At 41.7% G+C, this 24,708-nt stretch overlaps 1 protein-coding gene across 1 annotated transcript in view; it reads left to right on the top strand.

The window, feature by feature from the left end:
- The window catches only part of dlec1 (DLEC1 cilia and flagella associated protein), a gene marked incomplete at its 5' end in the record, with an annotated part of 34,234 nt that overhangs the window by 2,692 nt on the left and 6,834 nt on the right, over positions 1 to 24,708 (top strand). The window contains 17 exons of the mRNA XM_080417454.1: positions 8,167 to 8,251; positions 10,278 to 10,365; positions 10,692 to 10,865; positions 11,342 to 11,478; positions 11,678 to 11,770; positions 14,079 to 14,169; positions 15,124 to 15,286; positions 16,512 to 16,704; positions 17,073 to 17,149; positions 17,433 to 17,586; positions 17,722 to 17,815; positions 19,184 to 19,314; positions 20,101 to 20,256; positions 22,822 to 22,952; positions 23,256 to 23,406; positions 23,800 to 23,916; positions 24,444 to 24,562. Coding sequence (XP_080273580.1) covers positions 8,167 to 8,251; positions 10,278 to 10,365; positions 10,692 to 10,865; positions 11,342 to 11,478; positions 11,678 to 11,770; positions 14,079 to 14,169; positions 15,124 to 15,286; positions 16,512 to 16,704; positions 17,073 to 17,149; positions 17,433 to 17,586; positions 17,722 to 17,815; positions 19,184 to 19,314; positions 20,101 to 20,256; positions 22,822 to 22,952; positions 23,256 to 23,406; positions 23,800 to 23,916; positions 24,444 to 24,562 — 2,154 coding nt within the window. The remainder of the gene's footprint in view (positions 1 to 8,166; positions 8,252 to 10,277; positions 10,366 to 10,691; positions 10,866 to 11,341; positions 11,479 to 11,677; positions 11,771 to 14,078; positions 14,170 to 15,123; positions 15,287 to 16,511; positions 16,705 to 17,072; positions 17,150 to 17,432; positions 17,587 to 17,721; positions 17,816 to 19,183; positions 19,315 to 20,100; positions 20,257 to 22,821; positions 22,953 to 23,255; positions 23,407 to 23,799; positions 23,917 to 24,443; positions 24,563 to 24,708) is intronic.

The raw sequence follows: 24,708 nt of genomic DNA, 5'->3' as shown, positions 1-24,708 counted from the left end.
GACATACCACCATTCCGACATACCGCCATTCCGACATTTAGTCCCGCCATTCCGACAGTCCATAAATCCCAAACTCATTTTCATGGCTATATATATATATATATATATATATATATATTATATATATATATATATATATATATATATATATATATATATATATATAGTTAAAATTACATTATTGGATATATATAAGGGGTGGCTTTAGGCAGGCTGGCTGGCTCCAGGCAGGCTCTAGGCTGGCTCTATAGGCAGGCTGCGTGGCTCGAGGCTGTCTAGATTGTCTAGATTCTTTCCATGCCAAAGTGACTGAATAATAATAATATTAATAAATTAATAAATAAATGCTTTCTATTTGAAATAAATGTTGTATTGTCTTTATTTCTCTCTCTCTCTCTCTCTCTCTCTCTCTCTCTCTCTCTCTCTCTCTCTCTCTCTCTCTCTCTCTCTCTCTGTCGAAATGCCAAAGCTTTGGCTATTTTCTATGGAATGCCAAAGCTGCCGTATCTAGATATAAATACATAAATAAATAAATGAATTTATTTATTTTAGGGGCGTGGTTCTCACACAGCGACTGACGTAGACGGAAGTGAAATGAAGGGGCGGGGCCTCCATCTAAACTAGCTTGCGGGGGCGGGGTTTTCCAAGAGCTGGCGTGGGATCCATAATAACGCGGCATGGCGACCAGCTTGTAGATCTGCTATTTTCAAATGGCCGAAATGTACACACACACACTCACACAGTTTGGGGCAAACGCTTGCCCTAAAACATGATTTACTATTCTGTCCCTATCGGTACGTAACTCGGACGGCGCTGAGTAGGCTCAAGCGAACTTCGCAACGTTCGGCACGGCAACTCGCTCGCTTTAGCTCGCTCGGTGGTGCCTCTCGTGGCTCAAGTTCGCTTGAGACTGCGCGCCGCCGTCATGGTTTTGTCCATAACCAGTGGTGGAAAAAGTACCCAAATGTTTTACTTAAGTAAAAATATCAATACTGCAATGTAGAAATACTCTGTTACAAGTAAAAGTCCTGAAATCTAAATGTACTTGAGTAAAAGTACAAAAGTATTGGCATCAAAATGTACTTAAAGTACCAAAAGTAAAAGTACTAAATGTCAGAGTCACATTTCACAAGTTCAAAAAGCATAAAACATCTTTTCAAAAATCAACAAGCTCACAATGTGGTTACTGTATGTTTTGTAATAATAATCAAAATCTACAAAGTAACTAGTAACTAAAGTTTTCAAATAATTGTAGTGGAGTAAAAGTACAATATTAACCTCTGAGATGTAATGGAGTAGAAGTAAAAGTATAGAAATTTGGAAATACTCCAGTAAAGTAAAAATACCTCAAAATCGTACTTAAGTACAGTACTTGAGTAAATGTACTTAGTTACTTTACACCACTGTCCATAACTATACTTTATCGGCAAAAAAAAAAAAGGTCAGCGGTTTTCATAAAAGGAGCATCAGCATTGGGATTCGATCACGTATAGTTGGGGTTGAGAATCCAATGTTTAACGAGCACGCCACCGTTCCAGTTACGAGATAAGGTTTTCCGCTCTATTAGAATGTGTTATCGGGTGGATTCCTTGTTTCTTTGGTGTTTCGACCAGGCGGGCCGTCCCGTTTACATGGTACATGTCCTGAGTAGTTATCATAAAGCAATAGGGGTAATAATAATAATCTCCATTAGGCACTTTACCCTTGTCGGAATGGTGGGACTATTCCCAAAATGGAACATTCCGCCACTCCGACACAGTGAACATAACTTAGTTATCATAAAGCAATAGGGGTAATAATAATAATCTCCATTAGGCACTTTACCCTTGTCGGAATGGTGGGACTATTCCCAAAATGGAACATTCCGCCACTCCGACACAGTGAACATAACTTTGTCGGAGTGGCGGAATGTGTTTTTTTATGGATGGTACCGCCACTCCGACAATTAGAAGTCAATGTCGGAGTGGCAGCATGTCGGAATGGAGAGTGAACCCCCTGTCTGTGATGTGCTGATATAACCACCGGCTGGAGTCCAACCTGTGCAGGGGTCTCCCGCATGGGAAACAAAACATCTACTTCATGCAAAGTGGAATCCCCCCTGACCAAGGGAGCTATTAGTCCAGTGCAGGGGTCTTCAACAGGGGGTCCGGGACCGAGTTACTACAGGGGGGGCCGCCTAATCTTTGTGTGATAGGATTTTTTCTTTTTTACATCAACCACTTGAACCCTAGCACCCCCCTATTCTGAGGGGAACTTTAGCCAAAAACAGCAGATCTACAAGCGAGGCGACTTGTGAGCTTGTATATCAGCTATTTTTGGCAAAGAGGTTTGGTGTAGAGGGAAAAAAAGAGCAGACCAAGTACAGAGTGAAAGGTTAAGTAGTGTTGTCAGACTGACGGTTCAAATGGTTAAATGTCTGAAAATACACATTAACATGAATCCAACATGCACTGATAACAGTGCTGTCAACAAGTCTATGAAGCTATCTACGAAATGTATGAAAAAGTATAATCTGCAACTCAATGTTATACAATATGTAGTGGGGGTCCCTGCTTCATCTCTCTTTCAGCCAGGGGGTCCTTTGCATGAAAAACGTTGAAACCCCCGGGCTTCTGGCAGGCTTACTACACAGTACAATGTTTTTGATGCTGAATACAGCAAGCCCTTTCACCATAGCGTCTACGATGATCCAATCATGATATATTGACATCATCACGGGTCATACCGTATCATGTGAAAGGGTTTCATATGTACACTTGATTTAACACAAAAGCATGCGCTCAGGTAATCCTTCTCTCGTATCGCTCCCAAATACAAGCAGCCTTTCCCTTAGTCTGAGCAGTGGCACACCTTTTGTGCCAAAGTAATGATGTGTAACATGATCGTGACAGTAATAGTGCCAGCACTATGTCACTTCTCCTACCACAGGCAAGATCTTCCTCATCGTATTACCACTGGTGTTATTATAAAGACGGGCACATTATACCTGACCTATAGATTATACCAGTTTAGAGAGCTTACTTACACCAAACCAAAAAGTCTGTTTCACATCTGTTCCTCACAATGTTTTTTGCTAAATTATTCCCTGTTAAATAAACTATATGAATAATCAGCTTATAAAAATGGGATGCTAAGCAGGAACACTACACCTTATATGCCACACCAGCGTTTCACTGCACACATACTTGTATGAGCATGCGAGGAATGAAACCTCTCCAATCGCAAATCTATGCATAATCTTGATGAATAATACGAGTCCCAAGACTCCATATGAATTATGTTCCGTGGTCTCCAGACCAGACACAATGCAACATCCCAATAACATGGAGTGGAATTTCCCATCGCTGGCGTCAGACAAAATGTTAGGACCACAACAATCTGCCATCTGACTGTCACATTTTCAATGTCATCCAAGCTTCTGCACAATACACTCTTCACAGTGTTCACAAATAATGTGAAGTGTGTGTGTGTGTGTGTGTGTGTGTGTGTGTGTGTGTGTGTTTATGTATACGCACGCACGCATGCACGCGCACACACACACTGTATAATAGATATAGATATACATAAACGTGTGTGTGTGTGTGTGTACACTGTAGACAGATAGATGTATAGATATAATACTAATAGTATTATTATTAATGATAATAATAATGCTAGTCTACCAGAGTACACAAACATCATATCAGCGAGGCAGTTTGCTTAGCGCTGCAATGGCTGAGTGGACAAAACTCCTGCTAAAACCAACCCTTTCCCCATCTCAAAGTTCTATATCACCACCCAGATGGCGTGATAGTAAAGTGACGGTACTATTGTGAGTGCTAAAGCGTGTGATGGGTTTATCATTCATATCAGAGAGTGTGGGTGTGGGAAGGCCAATAATGTGGGAAGGCCAATATCTATAGAGAGATATACTGTAGATATACATACTGTATATGAGTGCCAGACAGGTGTGGTTGACCTCATCAGCCTCCTTTTATGATGTCTTAGAAAGTACAAACTGAAATGTACTTGACTAGACTAAATTGACTTTACTACCTAAATTGACTTTCAAATGGATCACTGTGATACAATAAACCTCCTGGCTCATGTTCTGCTTTCTGCTTATGTGTGGCAGCCATATGTCAATCCAGTCCTCTAAGCCTATCAACACGACAAATTATTTCCAAATATTATGTCCTCTCCACAAAGACAGGACTTGCTGTATACACAGATAAGGAGAGGCTGCATAAACAAGCCATATCATGCAATCAGGATAGTTCATGAAGCTAGTAGGGTTCAGTGGTGAAAGAAGAACTCAGCAAAAAGTAGCGAATATCACAGTATAAAAATACTCTGTTACAAGTAAAAGGTCTGTATTAAAAATGTTTAAATATACGTACCAAAGTAAAAGTACTGAAATTGTTCAAAATGTTGAACGTTGTGAGCGATGCGTTTAGATCGGCTATTTTCAAATAGCCATAGTATATATTTGAGTTTTAGTGGTATGTGCTTGAGTATACAGTAAATGTATTTAGTTACTTTCCACCACTGAGAGGGTTTAACAAAGAGGCCGATTCTTGTTTCCAGTGTTGACACACACTGTTGACCACAACTCTGGTGGCGTATTCTCCAGTTGTGGCTCGTCAGCAGAAGGCTTTACCGTCCGCTGCTGAGAAAATACCGCCATGAATGCTACATATGTCACTTTGTGCATTCTGCAGCACATGTTGTGTACAATTTGTTTTAATCCGACCCTCAACATTCCTTCCTTATTTTGGTCAAACAACTCGTTATGGTAACATTGGTTGCATTGAATATGTACGTGTCAAAGCTAATGTAGTTAAGCTTAATTCACGTCAGCAGCCATGCATAACAGCTATACATGTTTTTCCATGTGAAGGTGTGTGTGTGTGTGTGTGTGTGTGTGTGTGTGTGTGTGTGTGTGTGTGTGTGTGTGTGTGTGTGTGTGTGTGTGTGCTAATACATATGTATGAATGTATTTTCCATGCATTTTCCATGTTTATCTGTGTGTATATACTGTATGTGTGCACATGTACTGTATGTATTTATTAGTTATGGAATTTCATAATCTTAGGGGCAAGGCAACTTGGCCTTTGGTTCTGTCCATTTCTTTAAGGGTGCAAAGGCCCACTGCAAGGCCATCAAATGATTTAAGTCCAAGAAAACATTGATTTTAACTTAAGGGATTAACAACAATAAATAGATAAATAAAAAGTGCCATTTATTTAGCAAAAAAGGCCAAAATATGGGGGCACATTGGCCATGGAATTCCTGCCCTGGTACATGTTATCTCTATTGTTCACATATTGAAACAACGTACTGTTCACAAACCTGTCTGTACAAACCTCAAGGTAATAATTTGTCCACAGTGCTGTATTAGCACTTGTTATCAAAAAAGTATTTAATTTTAGACTGTCAAAATTCTGTTCCTTTTCAGTTATTTTGTAATCCTCCAGTACTAAGAGGCTAAATTTGTAGCTATTGTAGCTAATTAATCTGAGAACTTTCAACAAAATCACAAACATACGTACAGTACATTCACACAGAAACATGTATCCCCTCCCTCCCAGTAATAGCAAAAAAGGAAATCCTCCTATCCTCCTATAATCCTCCTATCCTCCTATCCTCCTATCCTCCTCCTATCCTCCTATCCTCCTATCCTCCTATCCTCCTATCCTCCTATCCTCCTATAATTCTAGTAACCTCTGTGGCCTCGGTGGTGTCTCGGTGTGTGTCTCGGTGCGTGCCCGTTTCTCCTGGCTGGAGCACTTGATCTGATTTTGCACACAGCCATTGCCCATTACCATCTGAACTTAACTGCGAAGCCCGTTTCTCAATTTCATCAAATCTCTTTTTTTTATTAGCCATTATGTGTCAAACAATGGGAGATGACGTTGCCAGGTTTCGTGCGAGAAATAAGCAGCAAGGTCTGTACTTTCGCCTGCGCCCTTCACCGGGGCTTGGGTGCTCATATCCCCCTACGGGTATGGTCTAGTATTTATAATAATAATAATAATAATAATATCAACAATAAAATAGCTACAGAATCAAATCAAATACAAAATACTGCTCTTACATGATACCCTTTTTATGAGTCCATAGATATGTAGATATATAGATACTTTAAGGGACTGTACCTATGTTCATCAATACTTTAAGCTGTTTTCGTCAGGAGAGACACACATACTATCAAAGAGTGCAAACATATCTTATCCTTTCCCTATGTACAGTAACAGATTAGTCATTTCTGCTAGCCACGTTTTAAAAGAGGGCACCTCTATTCCTCTCCAGAGGGTTACAATATTCCTTTTTGCAAGGTTCTCAACCAAGGTTCTCCCCACATGATTTGGGGGGGGTCCCCAGATGACAGTAAAGTGACAATTTAAGGACTTTCAAGACATTTTTAATACCTTAATAAAATAGATAAAAATGAAAGAATGAAAAAAGACCATTACTGCATCAAAAGTAATCAACAAACTGGTCAAACATTGCTACATTGGCCAAATTGTCAATTGTGAAAATACCTGATCTACCAGCTCTGTGAGCTTGTAGATCGTCTATTTTCACCTTTTTCTATGGAACAAGTCAAACTAAATGTAATGCCTCAACTCCTACAATTCCAAGTGCTTCTCAGGGTGGGGGGGTTCCCAGTTCAAATATGGTTATTTAGGGGGGTCGTGGTCTGAAAAGGTTGAGAACCACTGACATATTGTATTGCTTTGTGTTGGAGATAGAAATGTTAAGACCCACCTAGAGCAGCACAATAAGAATCTGGGGTGTTGATATACTGTCGTATACCCGGGGTTGATCAGGGCCCGGCTTGTGCCTAAGTAGCTTGTGTGGTCATGGATTCCCCCCGCTTGATCCACAGCCATCTTGACGCCATTGCAGCGTCGGTGATGTTTTGATGGCTCTGCTGTTGTGCTGTCTCTTCTTGCTGGCAGTAGGCCACATGGCCCGGCGATGTTCTGAATGCCTGGCAGTAGGTCATGGTCGTCATCCGGCCTATTCCCGGAGGTCACTGCACGGCTTGGCCAGATCAACTAGTCGTTCTAATAAACACAAGTAGAGTATGTTCAATATAACTTATACAATCTGGATGGTTGTATTTTGTCTCCCTGCTCTTCTATTGAGACATTTAGATCGTGTCAAAGCCAGGTCATGTCTCACCTACAGACACAGGATCTTCACAAGATTAAATTTATCAACAAGCAAAGCAAGCAACCGGGTTCAAATCCGGGGTTGGTAGAAGTTACATAATTCCGCTTTAACTATAACTAACTTTAGTTAGTTTGGGACGCGTCCAAAGGAGATGTCCCAAAGTGACCTCTGCTGCAGTTACATTGTGGGCATACAGAAGGATAAAATGAGTGCAGTTTTAGTACAGGAAAAAAATGCAGCCTGTGAATTACCTTAAATTGAACCAATTGGTGGTCTGGAGTTCATAGCGCAACCGTGAATAGCTAAGATACATTTCCCATCTTTCATCACTAATTGTTGTAACAAGATCTCTTTGTCTCTCTTTTCAAATGCAGGAGATTGATTCACACATGCTGTGATAAAAAATCTACCATGTGAAATAAGTCTCTTTGAATCAGGGGGTTGATACGTAATTGTGTTAAAAATAATGTGAGGGAGGTGGAGTACATTCAAAGTTTGATGTATTTTTGCTAATTTGAGACCTTTTTTGTGCTAATTTAATAGGCCCAATGTCGAATTTCTGACCTTGTGGGAAAAAGAGGAAAATATGTAAAATAAATAAATAATGTTACCCAATAAGAATGCAGAAACTCAACTAAAGACGGTGGTCTATATTGCCAAAAAAAGAGTTAGGGGGGAAAATGTTGAAATCACGGGTATGGGGGCAGTGGGGGCGAATACAAGAACGTTTGCCCCAAAACACGTTCACCCCCGGTCAAATCCGGCGACCTCGGAAAGGTTGCCATGGGTATTCCTAAACGTAACCTCAGTAACACTATGCCTAAACCTAACTTTATTCCTAAACATAACCTCAGTAAAACTATGCCTAACCCTAAACTTATTCCTAACCTTGTGTTTTCAGTTCACAAAGTAATACAGGAAATATGGGCGCGCATCCTCTTATATGCATTACCTGTGTCATTATTTTTTAAGACAATGCCCTGTTTCTTTTTGTCTCCCTGACAGCTCCACAAATGAACCCATACCTGTCTTTCTAGCAAATCCATCAGTAGTGGTCTTCACTAGTTATACTGTCGGACAAGTGTATGAGGTAAGTTCATGTTTTGTCTGATTCTTTTTTTCTTTTTTCATATTTATTGGAATTCAGGCACAATGTCATTCAACAGTGTCATTCACATCGACATGACTGCACATATAAGCATGCAATTATGTAAAAACAGAATGACAGCTATCCATCATCAATATAGAGGCTCTTTGTTTTGTCTGATTCTATCAGACAAAGAACTATAGTAGAGTTATACAGTACATACTAAGTACCACGTCCAAGGTCTGACACTAATGGCTGCATTGCCATGGAGTTTACTGTGCACCTCCATGATCCCCGGATAAACCCTGCTGAATTTGGTGACCCTCTATGGTCTTTCCTCTAGTGCCACCCTTTTAGGCAAAATCTTCCACTTCCACACAAGATATCTCTATACTGTTTACTATTTAGGCATTTAGCAGACAATCTTGTCCAGAGCAACTTACAAAGTGTAAGATTGGAGTAAGTGGCAAGAACCCCAGTCAACATCGATAGAGTTCAAAGAAATGATACAAAGTAACTATGATACCATCAAACCTAGCATCTGTCTACAATAATGCTGCCAATAACATACTGCATTGGACAAGCAAACAGTATATGTATCGATCTAAATAACATACAGTACAATAGTACTGGAATGCCCTCCCTGAACACCTGAGAGCACCACAGTCCACTGATGCTTTTAAAAATAGACTTAAAAACCTACCTTTTTAACAAAGCGTTTTCTTAATTATTCTTAGGCCTTTTTTTTTCCTATGCCCTGTTTTTACCTAGTTTTTAATTTGACCCTTTAGCTTAGGAGGGTCCCATGTAATTGTTTGGTTGCCTTTGCTGTTTTTATGCCATGTTTTTAAACCCTTGTAGCACTTGGAGATTCATATTATAACTAGAATCTATCAAAAATAGGCAACACGATATGATCTAAGGAATGAGGAGTGATGGGGGCTGAGGTGGTGAGTTTTGAGACTGTCACGAAAATTGGGAGTGAGTCTGCATTCCTGACGGGGGGGGGGGGGGGGGGGGCATTACAGAACTTGGGAGCCAGGAGGGAGAAGTGTCTAGAATCCTCAGCGGTTATGGACCAGTGTGTAGGGGTGGATCTTGTTCTGAAGTTAAGGGGGTGTCATGCCCTTGATTGCCTTGTACAGTAGGTCATCAGCAGTGTTTTGAATTGGATGCGACCGGAAGCCAGTGAAGGGAGTGCAGTATGGGGTAGACATGTGAGAATTTAGGGAGGTTGAAGACCAGTCATGCCAGCAACATTCTGGATCAGTTGTAGGGGTTTGAGAGAGCATGTCGGCAGACCAGCGGGAGGAGGGAGTTGATATAGTCAAGCCTGGAGATGATTGAGGCTTGGATAAAAAGCTGCGCAGACTCCTTGGTGAGGAAGGGTCTGATCCTCCGGATGTTGTAAAGTGTACCTTGAAGGACAGCTGACTATCCAGGACCTCTCCCAGGTTCTTGGCAGTCAAAACAGGAACCACCAGAGTCTTGTCGATTTGAAATGGAAAGATCCTGCAGAGGGCAAGACTTTCCAAAGAAGAAGAGAAAATGCTCAGTCTTGTCTGCCTTGAGCTTCAGTTGGTGGGGAGACATCCACTGAGATGTCAGCCAGACTTGCATGGATGTGCTGCTCAACCTGTGTGGCAAAGGGAGGGAAGGAGTTAAACAGTTGAGTGTCTTCAGTGATAAGAGAGTTTTATGAAGAGAGATGGAAAAAATTAGGGGAAGAAGTACAGACCCTTGGGGAACTCTGGTCAAGAGGGTATGGAGGGATGAAAGACCTACATGTAGTAGAATCAACCAGTCAGACAGGAGGAGAACCACTTGAGTACCGTCCCAGTGATGTCAAGGTCACAAAGGGTGTCTAGGGGAAGCTGATGGTTGACTGTGTCAAATGCTGCGGATAGGTCTAGATCTAGGAGGATGAGGACAGAGGAGTAGGAGCTACAGCGTGCCTTGTCTTGTCTCGTTTTGTTAATAATTCCTGACATCACTTAATGTTCTGTCTTCTTTTCTCTCTTTCCTTCAGACTACAGTGCAGCTGAAGAACCTGACGGCCACCAGCCGCCACGTGAGAGTCATCCCTCCTACCACTCCATATTTTTCCATCGGTCTGGGTGAGTTCTGCCTTTTGATCCTGAAAAAAGACGAGTAGAGGAAATCCTGTTTAAATATGCCGTTCCATAAATGGTCATCAGTGATTAAATCGAAGAGGAACGCCAGAGTGTTTTGACAGATATACTCATAACATCCCCGGAATGCAGTCAGTGGTTTGCGGCATTCTCGCGCCACAGCCTGAATCTGTATGGGCATACTGGTTCCACCTACTGTAACAGACACTTAAGTGTGAGGTGATGATGCGTTGTTCAAAACCCTGAATGTAAGAGCTATACGCTGATTTAACATAAGGAGAAAAGATTAACAGTGAGCTGCTGTCTGGCAGGCAGATTCCCCGGCGTGGGCGGTGTTGTCGCCCCGGGGATGAGCTGTAAGTACACGGTGCGCTTCGCTCCAGACTCCCTAGCAGAATATGAAGACTTCATAGTGGTGGAGACCCAGGCTCGGTACCCTCTCCTGGTGCCCATCAAGGCCCGACGACCCCCTCCAGTACTCACCCGTGAGTCTCCTTCCTTGTACCCTTATTATCCCTCCGATCGTTACTGTTTCACAGAACATTGCTTTATAAAAGAATGCATCAGTGGTTCTGAAATGTTTTGATTTCAAGGACCCTTTGTGCACAAATGTAACCAAATGGACCTGTGATAACCTTTACAAACCTGTAAGGCCCAGAGGGACCCTGGACTAGTGTTGCCAGATTCTGTGAGAGAAACAAGCAACGGGGTCTAGGAAAACAAGCCCAAAAGAAGCGACTATGAGCCACATCAGCACTTTAAACATAATGCATCAGCTATTTGAAAATAGCCGATCTACAAGCTCAAAACGCGTCGCGACGCGTTGTGAGCTTGTAGATCTGCTATTTTCAAATAAAATCTGGCAACACTGCCCTGGACCCCACTTTGAGAAACACTGGAATACATGATGTAATATTGTCGCTGCTCTCCGCTTATCCCATTATGTATTATTGATGCCCAGTACCCAGGTTCCTGGACTGTGGCTATTGCCTGGTAGGAGGCGTGAAGTTTGTGGAGCTCCAGTGCCGTAACGATGGCCTCAGCGCCGGTACCTTCTGCATCATACCGAAGAGTCAGTGGCCAGCCTCTAACCTGCGGGTAAATCTCCACGGGACGCATATAATGCTAAGATAATTCATTGTGTTTTCATAGCAATGACACGGCAGACCGAGAAACACAACATTACGGTTTAATAACCACCCTGCGATACCAAAAATACATGAGCTAACATCCTTTGCGGTCGCGTGTTGTGTTTGACCACTCTAATGGTCGGTTTGTCATTTTCTTCTATTCATAGTCGGTGGTAACGGCTTGCTTCGCGGAGCAGCCGCCGTTCGCTGTGAGCCCCTCGCTGTTTGAGCTGCAGCCTGGTCAGGCCACCTTAGTGGAGGTGAGTTTGAGTGGAATGTTGGACAGTTAACAGAGGTTCCCAACTTCCCAGAGGCTCTAGTCCAGTGATTCTCAAACTTTTTCAAGGCAAGGAGGACCCCCAAATTGATATGTATTTGGCCTCAGACCACCATCTGAAAAGAGTTTGTGCCAAGCACCCCCCAGTAGAAGCAAAGATTTGTGTTAAAAATGTTCGCTTTAAAAAATATGTATTCAAAAGATTTGCACAAATCTTCAAGATTTTTCAAAATAGCAGATCTACAAGCAGATCTATGAGCTTGTATAGCTATTTCTGAATAGCCAAAGTATAAAATATGTTTAAAGTGGTTGAAATGATTGTGACGCTATATTAACACATTTTGCTGGGGACCCCCTGGAACCACCCCAAGGGCCCCTGGGGGGCCAGCAGTGGCTCTAGGTCAGTGTTTCCCAAACAATGGGCCCATTTTTGGAATGTTGGAAAAAGGAGTTTGAAACGCTAAATCTGCCCCATCCCCTAACATTCAATAATCCCAAATTAAGTCATTTTTGTGATGTCACGAGTGGAAGACGTCCACCCTGGTCAACTCACCTAAAATCCCTATAAACATATACTTGGATCCACCGATATACTGTACATATAATTGAACCTTTTACAGTAAAGAGGCTTCCAGAGCACTGCAAATATATCTGGTTTTGAATGCTAGACATTTACAATATTCATTTATAGGCCAATACAGTATGTACATCCAGCAGCTTCTACCAGTATCCATTCTGCTACCTGTATAGTCATCTTTTCAAACCTTACTTAACTTGTAAGTCATTTCCACATGATTACATGAAAAAACAAACTGATATTGTTTAGATAATGGACTACTATTTAAATATCAGAAGTTGTCCTTTATCTGTTGCCCTAACCTTTAACAAAAAGAACATTTTATCTGGAGACAGACTGTCATCCTCCTTTTCAAACAAGAGCTCATTCATTGTTCAAGGTCTCCTCATAGATATGGAGGAAACAGTGTATATTGTTTAAGGCGTGTGAAACTGTTTTTATTTATTTGTCCAAAAGCCTAAAGATGAAAGTTGACAGTGAAAACAGAACATTCACAAAGGAATGAAAAGAGAACTATGCATATTTCCTACCCGGTTTAATCAATGCAGAGCCATTGTATACTTTATGACTTAAACCCTATATACAGTACTTATAAACTGGACCTGTGTGCTTTGTACTTGGTGCATACTTTTGTCCCTCTATACAAAATGTCTTCATTGAGACACGTTGTCTGCTTGTAGATCGTCTATTTCTGACTAAGTGGTTACCTTCACATCCTACCTATTGGTTTCACTATGAGGGGTTCAGTGCCACAGTGATTCATGTGCCTGTCATTCACCGATATACTTTAACCTTTTACAGTACAGAGGCTTCCAGAGCACTGCAAATATATCTGGTTTTGCATATTTCCTACAAGGTTTAATCAATGCAGAGCCATTGTATACTTTATGACTTAAACCCCTACAGTACTTATAAACTGGACCTGTGTGCTCTGTACTTGGTGCATACTTTTGTCCCTCTATACAAAATGTCTTCATTGCGACACGTTGTCTGCTTGTAGATCGTCTGTTTCTGACTAAGTGGTTAACTTCACATCCTACCTATTGGTTTCACTGTGAGGGGTTCAGCGCCACAGTGATTCATGTGCCTGTCATTCACTCTCAACATGGATAAGAGTATAATAAACATTCTTCAGGTGGAGGTTGACTCTCTCTAGATATTATATAGCCTACTTTATGTGGGTCCCGTCTATCAGTCAGATATTGTAAATTATTTACAAACAATGTTAGAGACAGATGCTGGCAGCTGGTGGACCAGATCTGGCCCACGGGCCGCCTGTTGCCAAAGCCAAAGTGCAGTAACCATAGCCTGACACTCAGCCTGAATTTTCATTTCGTTTCACTCCATTACTCATTATGAATAATGGAGTGAAACGCCAGAGCATATTTTTTTTTAATGCCTGTGGCTAGTGATTCAGGCTACAGTAACCACACAAAGAATCAAATTACCCCCAAAAAAGTGTTACAATTGGCCTGCCAACTGGGTTATTATTATCGGTATATAAGTGATATTGCACTAATTGTATTTCTGTTCATGAGGTAATTATTTATCCCCCAAAATCATGAAGGCTGATTTGACAAATAAAAAAGTGTGTCCAAAAACTGCACCGTGGCTTTGTGGGGCTGTTTTTTTCGCTGCAACCTCACACACCTGTAATATTTATATGGCTTCTCTACTGGCCCCTGTCTTTTTTTTATTCTGCTGTGGTTTCCAGGTGGTCTTCTTTCCCAGCAACTCTGAGAAGAGCTCTCAGGTCTTCACTGTCGTGTGTGACAACTGCCAGGTTAAAGACATGACCATTCAAGGTGAAGAAGCATGAAGTTGTCTTTTTTTTCCGTCTTCATCGTCTTGCAGGACAACGTTTCGACCCGATGAAGACTTGCGGTTGCGGTCGAAACGTTGTCCTATAGTCCATAACCCATTAAGACCTGAGACCTGAGGAAAAGAGTTACTTTTCAGCATTCAAATTCAAAAGCATAAAAAGTAGCAGATCGACAAGCTCAAAACGCGTCGCTTCGCTCCGCGTTTCGAGCTTGTGGATCTGCTACTTTTGATGCTTTTGTGTGAAGCGGTAGATCAAGTAGGGCGTTAATTTGCGGAAAAAAAACACAAAAAGTTAAGAGTATGGAGATAAGAGGTTTCTGCCCGACAGCAACAAAATGCTTTCTAAATCCTAAGAGTTTTCTGAAAAACGTATGTTGCTATATAGCTCAAATCTAAAATGACACAATGCTTTCCTGGTTTTAATGGGTTAATAAAGTTTTCTCCTGGGAGCTGACACACAGTGTGCGCCCGGACATATTTTTCTTCTCAAAGTATGTTGTGTCATAATAGAAAATGTATAAAACTTACAAATGAATCATAAAATAGCATCTTGTAGTGCAGTGGTTCTCAGAGTGGACCTGAGTGGACCTCAAGGAACCAAATGGACCCATACAGCCAGGTCTGTAACTCTGAGAGTGTACAAATGGAACCAAATGGACCCTTTACAGTTCCATATGTACGCTCTCAGAGTTATGGAGATCCTTGAAATAAAAAAAATAGTTTGAGAACCACTGCTGTAGTATAAGGGCAAGTGGATTCATTGCACTCTAACGTACGTGTGTGTGTGTGTGTGTGTGTGTGTGTGTGTGTGTGTGTGTGTGTGTGTGTGTGTGTGTGTGTGTGTGTGTGTGTGTGTGTGTGTGTGTGTGTGTGTGTGTGTGTGTGTGTGTGTGTGTGTGTGTGTGTGTGTGTGTGTGTGTGTGTGTGTGTGTCAGGCGAGGGTCAGCTGATTGCTCTGGAGCTGGTGTGTGTATCTGGTGAGAAACAGCAGCACAGTGTGGGGGAGCTGCATGACCTCACAGCCGAGCACTACGTCCGGTTCAGCCCCTGTAATCCCCACTCTCTGCAGCACAAGACGCTTGTCATTAGGAACAACACGTACGTTTCTGTTTTGTTGAGCAGCGCATTTACTTTACTTGAGTATTTTCTTTTCCCTATTTACGTAAAGTACTTCCTCCACCACTAATTTTGTTCACAGCGTTGTTGTGACCGTGTCATGCTCCCTTACCTCTTTGGATTGCGGTCTGTGTTGCCAGATTTTGTGAGAGAATTAAGCAGCCAACTAGGTCACATGAGCACTTTAAACCTTTATACTGTAGTGTACATCTCAAGCTCACAACGCATCGCATGGCGACGCGTTGTGAGCTTATAGATCTCTTGAAGAAGATGTGAACATCTTTGAATATTTCTGAGACATTTTATCACAAATCTTGGATGGGGGTCCCTGGAACAAAATATTTTCAAAAAGGGTGGGGGGTCTGTGGACAAATACATATTAATTTAGGTGTCCTTTACATTAAAATGTTTAAGAACCACTGGTTTAAACAACATTAGGAAACAAGCCAAAATAAGCAACTATTTTAGAAACAAGCCCAAAAAAACGCAACTACGAATATTTACAAGCAACTTTACAGAAAAACAAGCTCATATATAGTCGCTTTTAATAAGCGGACATGGCAACCCTGATTGCGGCGTTCCACCACAACACTCACACACAGAAAAAGCACACGCTCAAATGTGCATATGAAACTTTCTCAGACAGAAGTTCTCTCTCCCTCTCTTTCACACACCCACACGCACACAAAGAGCTTTTCTTTCTCTCTCTCATTCTCATAGATCATATTCACATGGTGGCAATTTTTCTCTTATTCGTACCAATCCACCCCCAGATTATAATGCATTAGTTCTCGAAATGGGGTCTGGGGACCGCATTTCCAGGGAGTCCCGATAGCAAAAATAGTTAATAAAGCATTAAAATCAGTTGAACCACTTTAACCCCATTTTATACTTCAGCTGTTGACCATTCATGAAGAAATATTCATGAGGAAAAATCCCTCACACTGCTCTTGCTCAGCAGCTTCAATTTTATTCAAGCATACTTCAGCTATTCAAAAATAGCCAATTTTGTAGAAAAAATTGTTTTCATTTCAAAACATTAACAACACAAATATTCTCTTATGGGGGTCCCCGGCAAATCTTTTTTCCAGATGGGGGTCCGTGGCCAATAAATCAATTTGGGGGTCCATGACACCGAAATGTTTGAGAGCCACTGATCTGTATCACTCCTCCTCATTGTGTCTCTCCATCTCTCTCTCTCTAATAGTCACTTGGAGCTGCCGTTCCACTGGCAGATCATGCAGCCCAACCTGCAGCCACTGCTGCCAGGGGAGGCCCTGGAGCCCTCCCACATCCACTTCCACCCGGCCACAGATGACGTGTTCTGTGTCAGCCCCGCAACGGGCCTTCTGGGCGCCGGCCAGGACCACGAGTTCTTGTTTACCTACTTTCCCAAAGAGGTACAGAGAGGACGCTACACTCCTAGCAAGAAGTTGTATTATAGGTTATGGTAATCTTCAGGTGACTTTAGAACACTGGTATAATACTGGTATGTATATTGTTGCAAGAGTTTCTTTCCCCAAGCCATTAGACTTGTGAACTCTAAAAAAGTGAAATAGTCTGTATATGCTGCTGAGGACTCCTTGCTGGGCAATATCATATCATGTACAGTATCTTATTCACACAGTCTAAAAACAGTCCTTCCACGGAGTCTAAAAAACTGTACATGTACTGTACTGTATACGTAATACAAGTGTTTACAAAACATTCTTTGCATTCCACGCGCACACACCTAAAACACCATTCACCTCCCCTGTGTTATCTTTAGCTGAAGGATCACCACAGTGTCTGTCACCTGGTGTTGAGGGATATCCCACAGTTGCCCTCGGAGTGCAGTGAGACCAGGTAAAGTTCCTTCAACACTGTATAGGCATGGCAATAAGAAAATGTCACCACAAGAGACATTGCATTGTATTTTGACATCACATATTTTGGGCATTTTCAAAAATGTTCAAATTTTGTAGATATTTATTTTTTGCAAAACTATCCAAGCTTGTAGATCAGCTATTTTAGCTATTTTTGCACTTCACCGGCGTATGACAAAGTATAAAATAGTGTCCTTTCCTGCCTTCTAATGATTTTGTTCAATTTCCAAAAATCGTTATTGTTTCTGCATTCTCTTCTCTAGCTCGTCACAGCCCCTGAGCACGGTGAACGATGTCATTGTCATGGAAATAGAGGTGAAGGGATCCACGGAGGCTCATCAGGTCCTACTGGAGCCCTACGCCATTCACATCCCTGGGGAACTCTTCATCGGCACAACCACTCACAGGAAATTCAGGGTATTGTAGGCCACTGGCAGTCATTAACATACAATTACATTACAAACATTAATGTTAATACATATGTTTGGTTAGAGATGGTCTTATTTCAGAAATCACTCCATCATATTGTCTCGTTGTGTCTTTGTGTGAAAGATGTGGAATCACAGCAAGTCCTCCATCTGCTTTCACTGGGACAGGATGAGCGACTGCCACATAATAGAAGTTGTGCCCCCCACTGGCGAAATAGGTACATTGCATATTATACCAAGATATGATGCATAAATAGTCCCATCTACACGTACATGAAGGTACTTCAAGTTTACTGGGCGACTCGTTTGTGATTGATGTTTTTTTTTTCTTTTTTTTTTTTAAATGTGTATTTATTGCTTTTGACCAGCACATACATGAGAATACAGTTGCCATAGGATGTCAAAAGTTTTTTGTTTTTTTTTGTGCCCTTACATCTACCCCCCCCCCATCCCACATACAACATACAACATTCAAACATGTAACATAAACATACATTTAACTCAAAATAAAAATAAAATAAAAATAAAGAATAATCAGTTCATATGTATTATGATTTCCCTCGCTAACCCTCCCCATGGTACATATGGAGTGTATACAAAAAAGAAAAGTAGGACTCCATTATTTTCTTCCTTTAGCATACTAACCTAGAGCTTGTCAATGTGTCGATGACGGTGTTTGTTTTATCTGTCCTGTAACGTCTTTAATTTAGTTATATATTCAATCATAGGGCTCCAAATCTGGTCAAATTTTCCCGGTGATCCTCTCAGATTAAATTTAATTTTCTCCAAGTTTAGGTACATCATGAGGTCTTTAAGCCATACAGATGCTTTAGGGGCCAGTGGTGATTTCCACTCCAGTAGTATCCTTCTTCTTGCTAATAAAGATATAAAGGCAAGATTCTGCTTCATACCCCTTCCAATATGATGATGATCTGGACAAATTCCAAACAACGCCATCTCTGCACCTGGTGACAGCTCTATGTTCCAAGCTTCAGCAAGATGTTTGAAAATGGCAGTCCAGTAGCCTTGTAGGCGGGGACATGACCAAAACATGTGTGTCATATTTGCTGGGGACATATGGCATCTATTACAGGAGTCTGTGATACTTGGGTATATTTTAGAAAGTTTAAGATTAGTAAAATAAATACGGTGCACCACTTTAAATTGTATTAGGTTCAGCCTAGCACATGATGTACTGTCATTCACTCTCATTAGGGCCTCCTCCCACAGTTCATCATCTATAACCCTGCCCAGTTCATGTTCCCAATCTGTTTTAATTTTGTCCAAAGAAATTACTGTATGACTAGAAATTGAGGTGTAAACCTTTGAAATTAAACCTTTCCCCGTCATGGAGATGTCCAAAACTGTGTCAATTAAAGAATTGGGGATAGCATTTGGAAAGGAGGAGTTATTATTTTTCACAAAGTTTCGAACCTGGAAATATCGGAACAGATGAGAATTTGGGAGGTTAAACTTTTCACACAGTTCGCTGAAGCTACAGAATATGTTGTCTATATAAAGATCCCTTAACTTAACAAGGCCTGCTCTCTGCCACAAAGAAAATGTTTGTTTTTTCTTTGGTTCAGAGATGAATGAGTGTGTGGATCTGGAGCTGGCGGTGACCGGAGGCCGACCAGAGAGGCTTGTGTCCGGTCTGCTGTGTCACGTGGAACATCACCACACGCCCGTCACTCTGGCTGTGGATGTCACCTTCAAGGTAAGAGCCAGTGAGGAGTGAGGGACCCATTACACAAGTTGTACCATGTATATTTGTTACTTTAGGCTATTTGAAAATAGCCGATCTACATGCTCACGACGCATCGCATTGTGAGTTTGTAGATCGGCTATTCTCAAAACATATTTAAATTTTTGAAATATTTAAAAAAGATCCTTAACCCATTCCATCCGGGAACACATCTCTGTAATTTTTTGATTTCTTTGGCTATTTAAAAATAGCAGATATACAACCTCATAGCGCGGCACCGAGTGCCGCACTGTGAGCTTGTAGATCTGCTATTTTTGAAAAATCGTGACATTTTTGGAAAATCTTTGAATATATATATCTTTAAAGCGAACATTTGTAACTCAAATCTTTGCCTCTGGGGGTTCCTGGAACAAAATATTTTACATATGTTTGCCTTAAGAAATATATATATCTAAAGATTTGCACACATTTTCACGATTAAAACAATTAATTGCAGCTCTACAAGCTCATAGCGCGCACTCTTGCCGTGCTATGAGCTTGTACATCTGCTATTTTTTGAATAGCCAAATAAATCTAAAATGATAGATGCGTTCCCAGATTGAATGGGTTAACAACACAAACATTGGCACAAAGTCTTTCAGATGAAGGTCCGCAGTTGACATGAAAATGTTTGCACTGGTTTATAATACTGACATGAAAATGTTTGCACTGGTTTGTAATACTGTGCACATTAATTTTTGCAGTGCAGTGTTTTTCACTGTTTGAGCTGTGCTCTTGTTATGTGTGGTTAATGGCCAGGGTCCCAGGGTGACTCTCAGTGTCCCCAGCCTGGACCTGGGGCTGCTGAGCCTGGGGGAGGAGGCCCAGGCCACGGTGCTCCTCACTAACATCACCCAGGTGGAGGCCTCCTGGACCCTGGAGGAGAGGAGGAGCAGACCTCACCATCCCCCACAGGTACAGTGGTAAATAGTGGTGGAAAAAGTACTCACATTTTTAAGTAAAAGTATTAATACTGCTATATAGAAATACTCTGTTAAAGTCCGGAATTCAAAATGTTTTGTAAAAATACAAAAGTATTGGCATCAAAATGTACTTAAAGTACCAAAAGTAAAAGTACTCATTGTGCAGAATGTCCCATTTCAAGTTTTCAAATGTATACAAATCTTTTGAAAATGCGTCGCAAAGCAAATAAAACATGACAAAACATAAGTAAACTAGAAAAAGTGCTCCTCGGAGCACAGGTCTCCGCCAGGTCAGGTAGGTTATTGTGGGGCAGCAATGTTCGGAATTAGCCAATGGAATATGAAAAATTGGACGGAACCATCTTGATCACTTGACTATATGTGTACCGATTTGCATGATGTTTGAATTTGTAGGAGTAATATAAAAAAGAAAAGTGTTTCAAAATTGGCCTCCTGGTGGCGCTATAATAGGGCAATGTTAAAAGGGTGACATTTGTTCTTCAATGTAGTGCTCTTTGGATTTGAATTTGGATAGATTCTGAAGGCTTAATATAAAAAAAATTGTTTTACATAAGTCGGCCTCCTGGTGGCGCTATGAAAGGCAAATGTGAAAAATGCTGGTCAGTTGTTTTTCCTTGGCCTCTAGGGAGTGTGCGTGCAAAGTTTCATGCAGATCGGTGCAGTTATAGTTAAAAACACAAATCGTCCATTTATAGCGCGACCATGAGGTTGATTTGAACATTTTCAAATGGCATTTCTTCCTCGGCCTAGTGGGAATGTGCGTGTGAAATCTCACGGAAATCGCAAGCTGCGTTCATGATTTGAGGCATTTTGTTGAAAACGGAGCAATCCTGCAAACTTTGGAAGCCAACCTTAGCCAATCAGGATGAAATATGGAAAATTGGACAGATCCGTGTTGATCACATGACTATAGAGATACTGTGTACTGATTTGCGTGATGTTTGGATAAAATCTGTAGGAGTACTGTCAAGAAATGTGTTTTGCAAAAAGCGGCCTCCTGGTGGCGCTATAATAATTTAAAAAATTTGGGGCAGAGGTTCTGCTCTGGCATGCAGGGACTGTGTGTGCACAGTTTCACTGCGATCAAGCCAACGGTGCCGGAGATTAGCTGTACACAAAATGACAGAATGACGGACACACACACGGACGGACGGACACACACACGGACGGACGGACAGGGGGCAAAACATACTCTCTCGCCATGCCTTTCGGCCTGGCGGAGACAATAACATGACACAATAGGTAGGAGTATAAAACAGCAATTCAAAAGTATACGGTAAGGCCAGGGTTTACACAGCTGAAACAGATTTAACAGTAATTCTGTACTCTGTCTGTTTGTAACTCTGTACTCTGTCTGTTGGCCTTATGTTGACCTTATGTTTTTGTCTAATGAACTTTTAACCCAAGGACAGCGTGTGCATGTTAGTGCATGTGAATGTATGTTTTTTGTCACGTACGTACCCAGTGTCTCAGGGCCCTCGCAGACTGTCTGAGTAGTCTTTGCACCTGTTAGTTGACCATTAGTTGACCTTAGATTTAACTATGTTTTGTATTCTTTTGTATCAGCCTACTGTATATTATTACCTTTTCGGCAACCTACGCTCTTTCTAGCGTTTAGTTTCTCCTTCTCTTAACCACAAACGGTTTCACATACTGTCCCAGCCATAGGAGAGCATCACATACCTTGACAGTAAAGGGGCCCCGCAGCCACAGGTTTCGTTTCCTGCTCAGCTGCACCTACAGTCGGAGTAGTTAGCGAGGAGCAGGATGTAGTCTGTGACACGCACATGCTATAGTGTGGGCAAAGAGAGATGCATAACGTATTTAAACTCTGACATGTCCACTCCAAAAAAGCCAATGCATTTTTTCCCATAGAGATTTCCAAAAATATTGTTATCAATAATTTTAAGCCTAGACTCAAGCCATCCAGGGTCCTGGTGAATCATGACCAGTCAAGTCAAGGACCCCCAAATTGATATGTATTTGGTCGCGGACCCCCATCTGAAAATGTTTTTGTCAGGGATCCCCAGAAGAGAAGATTTGTGTTATAAAATTATTTTTTAGCTTTAATACTGTACCACACGCTGTTTACATTTATTACTAATAAAGAATTACAATCAATCAAATCTATTCCCATTCACCACTGTGGTTTAGTTTTACAGTAGCGTGCTGTAGTGTTCTGATACATGGATCTATTCCATAGAGTTAAAAATAATAGAGAGGGCACCGGATATCGGCTCCCATCCACTTGCATTGAGTTGCTCACCCAGCGCATGGGCTCAATTGAACCCTTCTTCCGGGTTGGAAACGTATTGGAAAATGTGATGGGCGCGGCCTATTTGGGGCTCCAGTGACGTCACTGAAGCCCCATGGGCTCGTTCACATACATTGGCCACACCTGCAATACCTCAAATGGCCAGCATGTTCAATTGGCTTCAATGAAACCACTGGGTTCTGGGGGCGTGATCTATTCCCATTCACCAGGTGATCTAGGTTGACAGTAGTGTTGTGTCTGTGCTCTGTGTTGGTGCATTAGATGTCCGTGGAGCCATGTGGAGGTGTGCTGCCCCCTATGGGCCGCTGCGGTGTAGACGTCCTCTTCAGGCCACATTCCTGTCAGCACTTTGACTCTGTGCTGGAGCTGGCAGTGGACAACGGAGCTGGATGGTGAGTAGGACACCGCAGCTTTAACTACACCAGTTATTGAAGGACCCCCTGTTTGATATAGATTAGGTCACAGACCCCCATTTGATAGTAATGTTTCGTTTTTTTAATCTCTGGGACCCCAGTCTAGACTGTAAATTCCAATTTAACTCTGAGCGAGTGGATCACACACACTCCCATGCCATGTCATACCACGATAGTCAACGCAATGTGACTTAAATCAGTAATAAAATGGATACGCTTGAGGGAAGCACCCTTAAGCCTTATTATATAATCTATTTCATGATTTGTTTGTTCCATACGTAGTGACTTGTCGGTGCAGGCAGATGTCCAACGCCCTCAGGTGTGTCTGCTGAGCTGTGAGCTGGTCTTCTCTGAGCTCTACACGGGGGTTCCTGCCCAGGGAGTGGTCACCCTGTTCAACCAGACCATGCTCCCTGCCCCGTTCACCTGGACGGTATGCTTATGCTATACACTACCTTCTCAAAGGTGTCTTATGGCTCTTTCCACTTCGAGAACTAAGCAAACTTTTTCAAGTCAAGGACCCCTGAATTGATATGTATTTGGTCGCGGACCCCCATCTGAAAACGTTTTTGCCAGGTATCCCCAGAAGAGAAGATTTGTGTTATAAAATTATAAATTATTCAAAATTGTCCAAACACAACAATTTTTCGAAAAATGTAAAAGAAATAGCATCGCAGGGTTGAAAGTGGTTAACAATCGAGGTCATAGACTGCAAGCTAACCTTTATATGAACCGCTGATCTATTTAAAATCATGACTCTCCAAAGTATTCCCCAAACATCCTAGATACTTGCTTATTAGAGAAGTCTTTTGTTTTTCTGCACCAGTCTCATCTCCAGGGTGAGCAGGCCTCTCGGTGCACAGCTAGTTTCGAGCCATCCTCTGGTACTCTGGGGCCCAACGCCAGCATGGACATCACTGTTACCTTCACCCCTCACACACACGTAAGTCCCAATGCGCGCACGATGAGCAGCATGCAATGTAGCACAGACGACTCTCTATATGACGCTGTCTGTGCTACATGTCATGTAGAGTCTAGACCACTGTTTCCCAAAGTGGGTACGGAACCCATGTTTGGGTCACGGACCCATTGTTATGGGTCATCCCTTTTCAATCCCTTTTTCTTTTGTCTACTACTAACATTTTCAGAAATGTAAAGACATTTCAAACATTTCTCAAGAGAAAAGTAGCCAAAAATAAATCTGTGCTCCATGTGAACATGGTCTTGAGTTAAATACATGATGATGATATTGAATTTCATGAATTTAAAGAAATAAAAAAAAATCTAAGAAATTCCATTAAAAACAACAAACCTAATGTCCTGTACAGTGTACTGGACATTAGGTTTGGTTCTGTCACAGTGTCTGGGATTCTTGGGGATACGTATGCTATGGGTTTTCTTTTTTTTGTGCTGCTACTATGTTATTGTCTTTTTATTCATGGTACATGTTCCTCCATTTGCTCTCTGCAGTTGGAACTGACAGAGGTGGCAGCTGTCTGTGAGGTGAAGGGCATGGACGCTCCCGTTGTCTTGGGCTTCTACTCCAAGGCCAAGAGACTCAGTGTGTCCTACTCGCTGCCCAGCGTCCGGTGTGTTGACTGTTTATCTTCTGCACTGTGACCCATTAACACCTGAGGATCCGATTCTACAAATGTCTTCTAAATCCTAACAGTTTTCTGAAAAACTTATGTTGCTATATCAGGGGTGCTCAAACTTTTTTCATGTCAAGGACCCC

Source organism: Gymnoscopelus braueri, assembly GCF_963280865.1.
Source record: "Gymnoscopelus braueri genome assembly, chromosome: 21".
NCBI classification, from domain to species: domain Eukaryota; kingdom Metazoa; phylum Chordata; class Actinopteri; order Myctophiformes; family Myctophidae; genus Gymnoscopelus; species Gymnoscopelus braueri.
The sequence above is the reverse complement of the archived record's forward strand: the minus strand, read 5'-3'. Positions and strand labels throughout refer to the sequence as shown.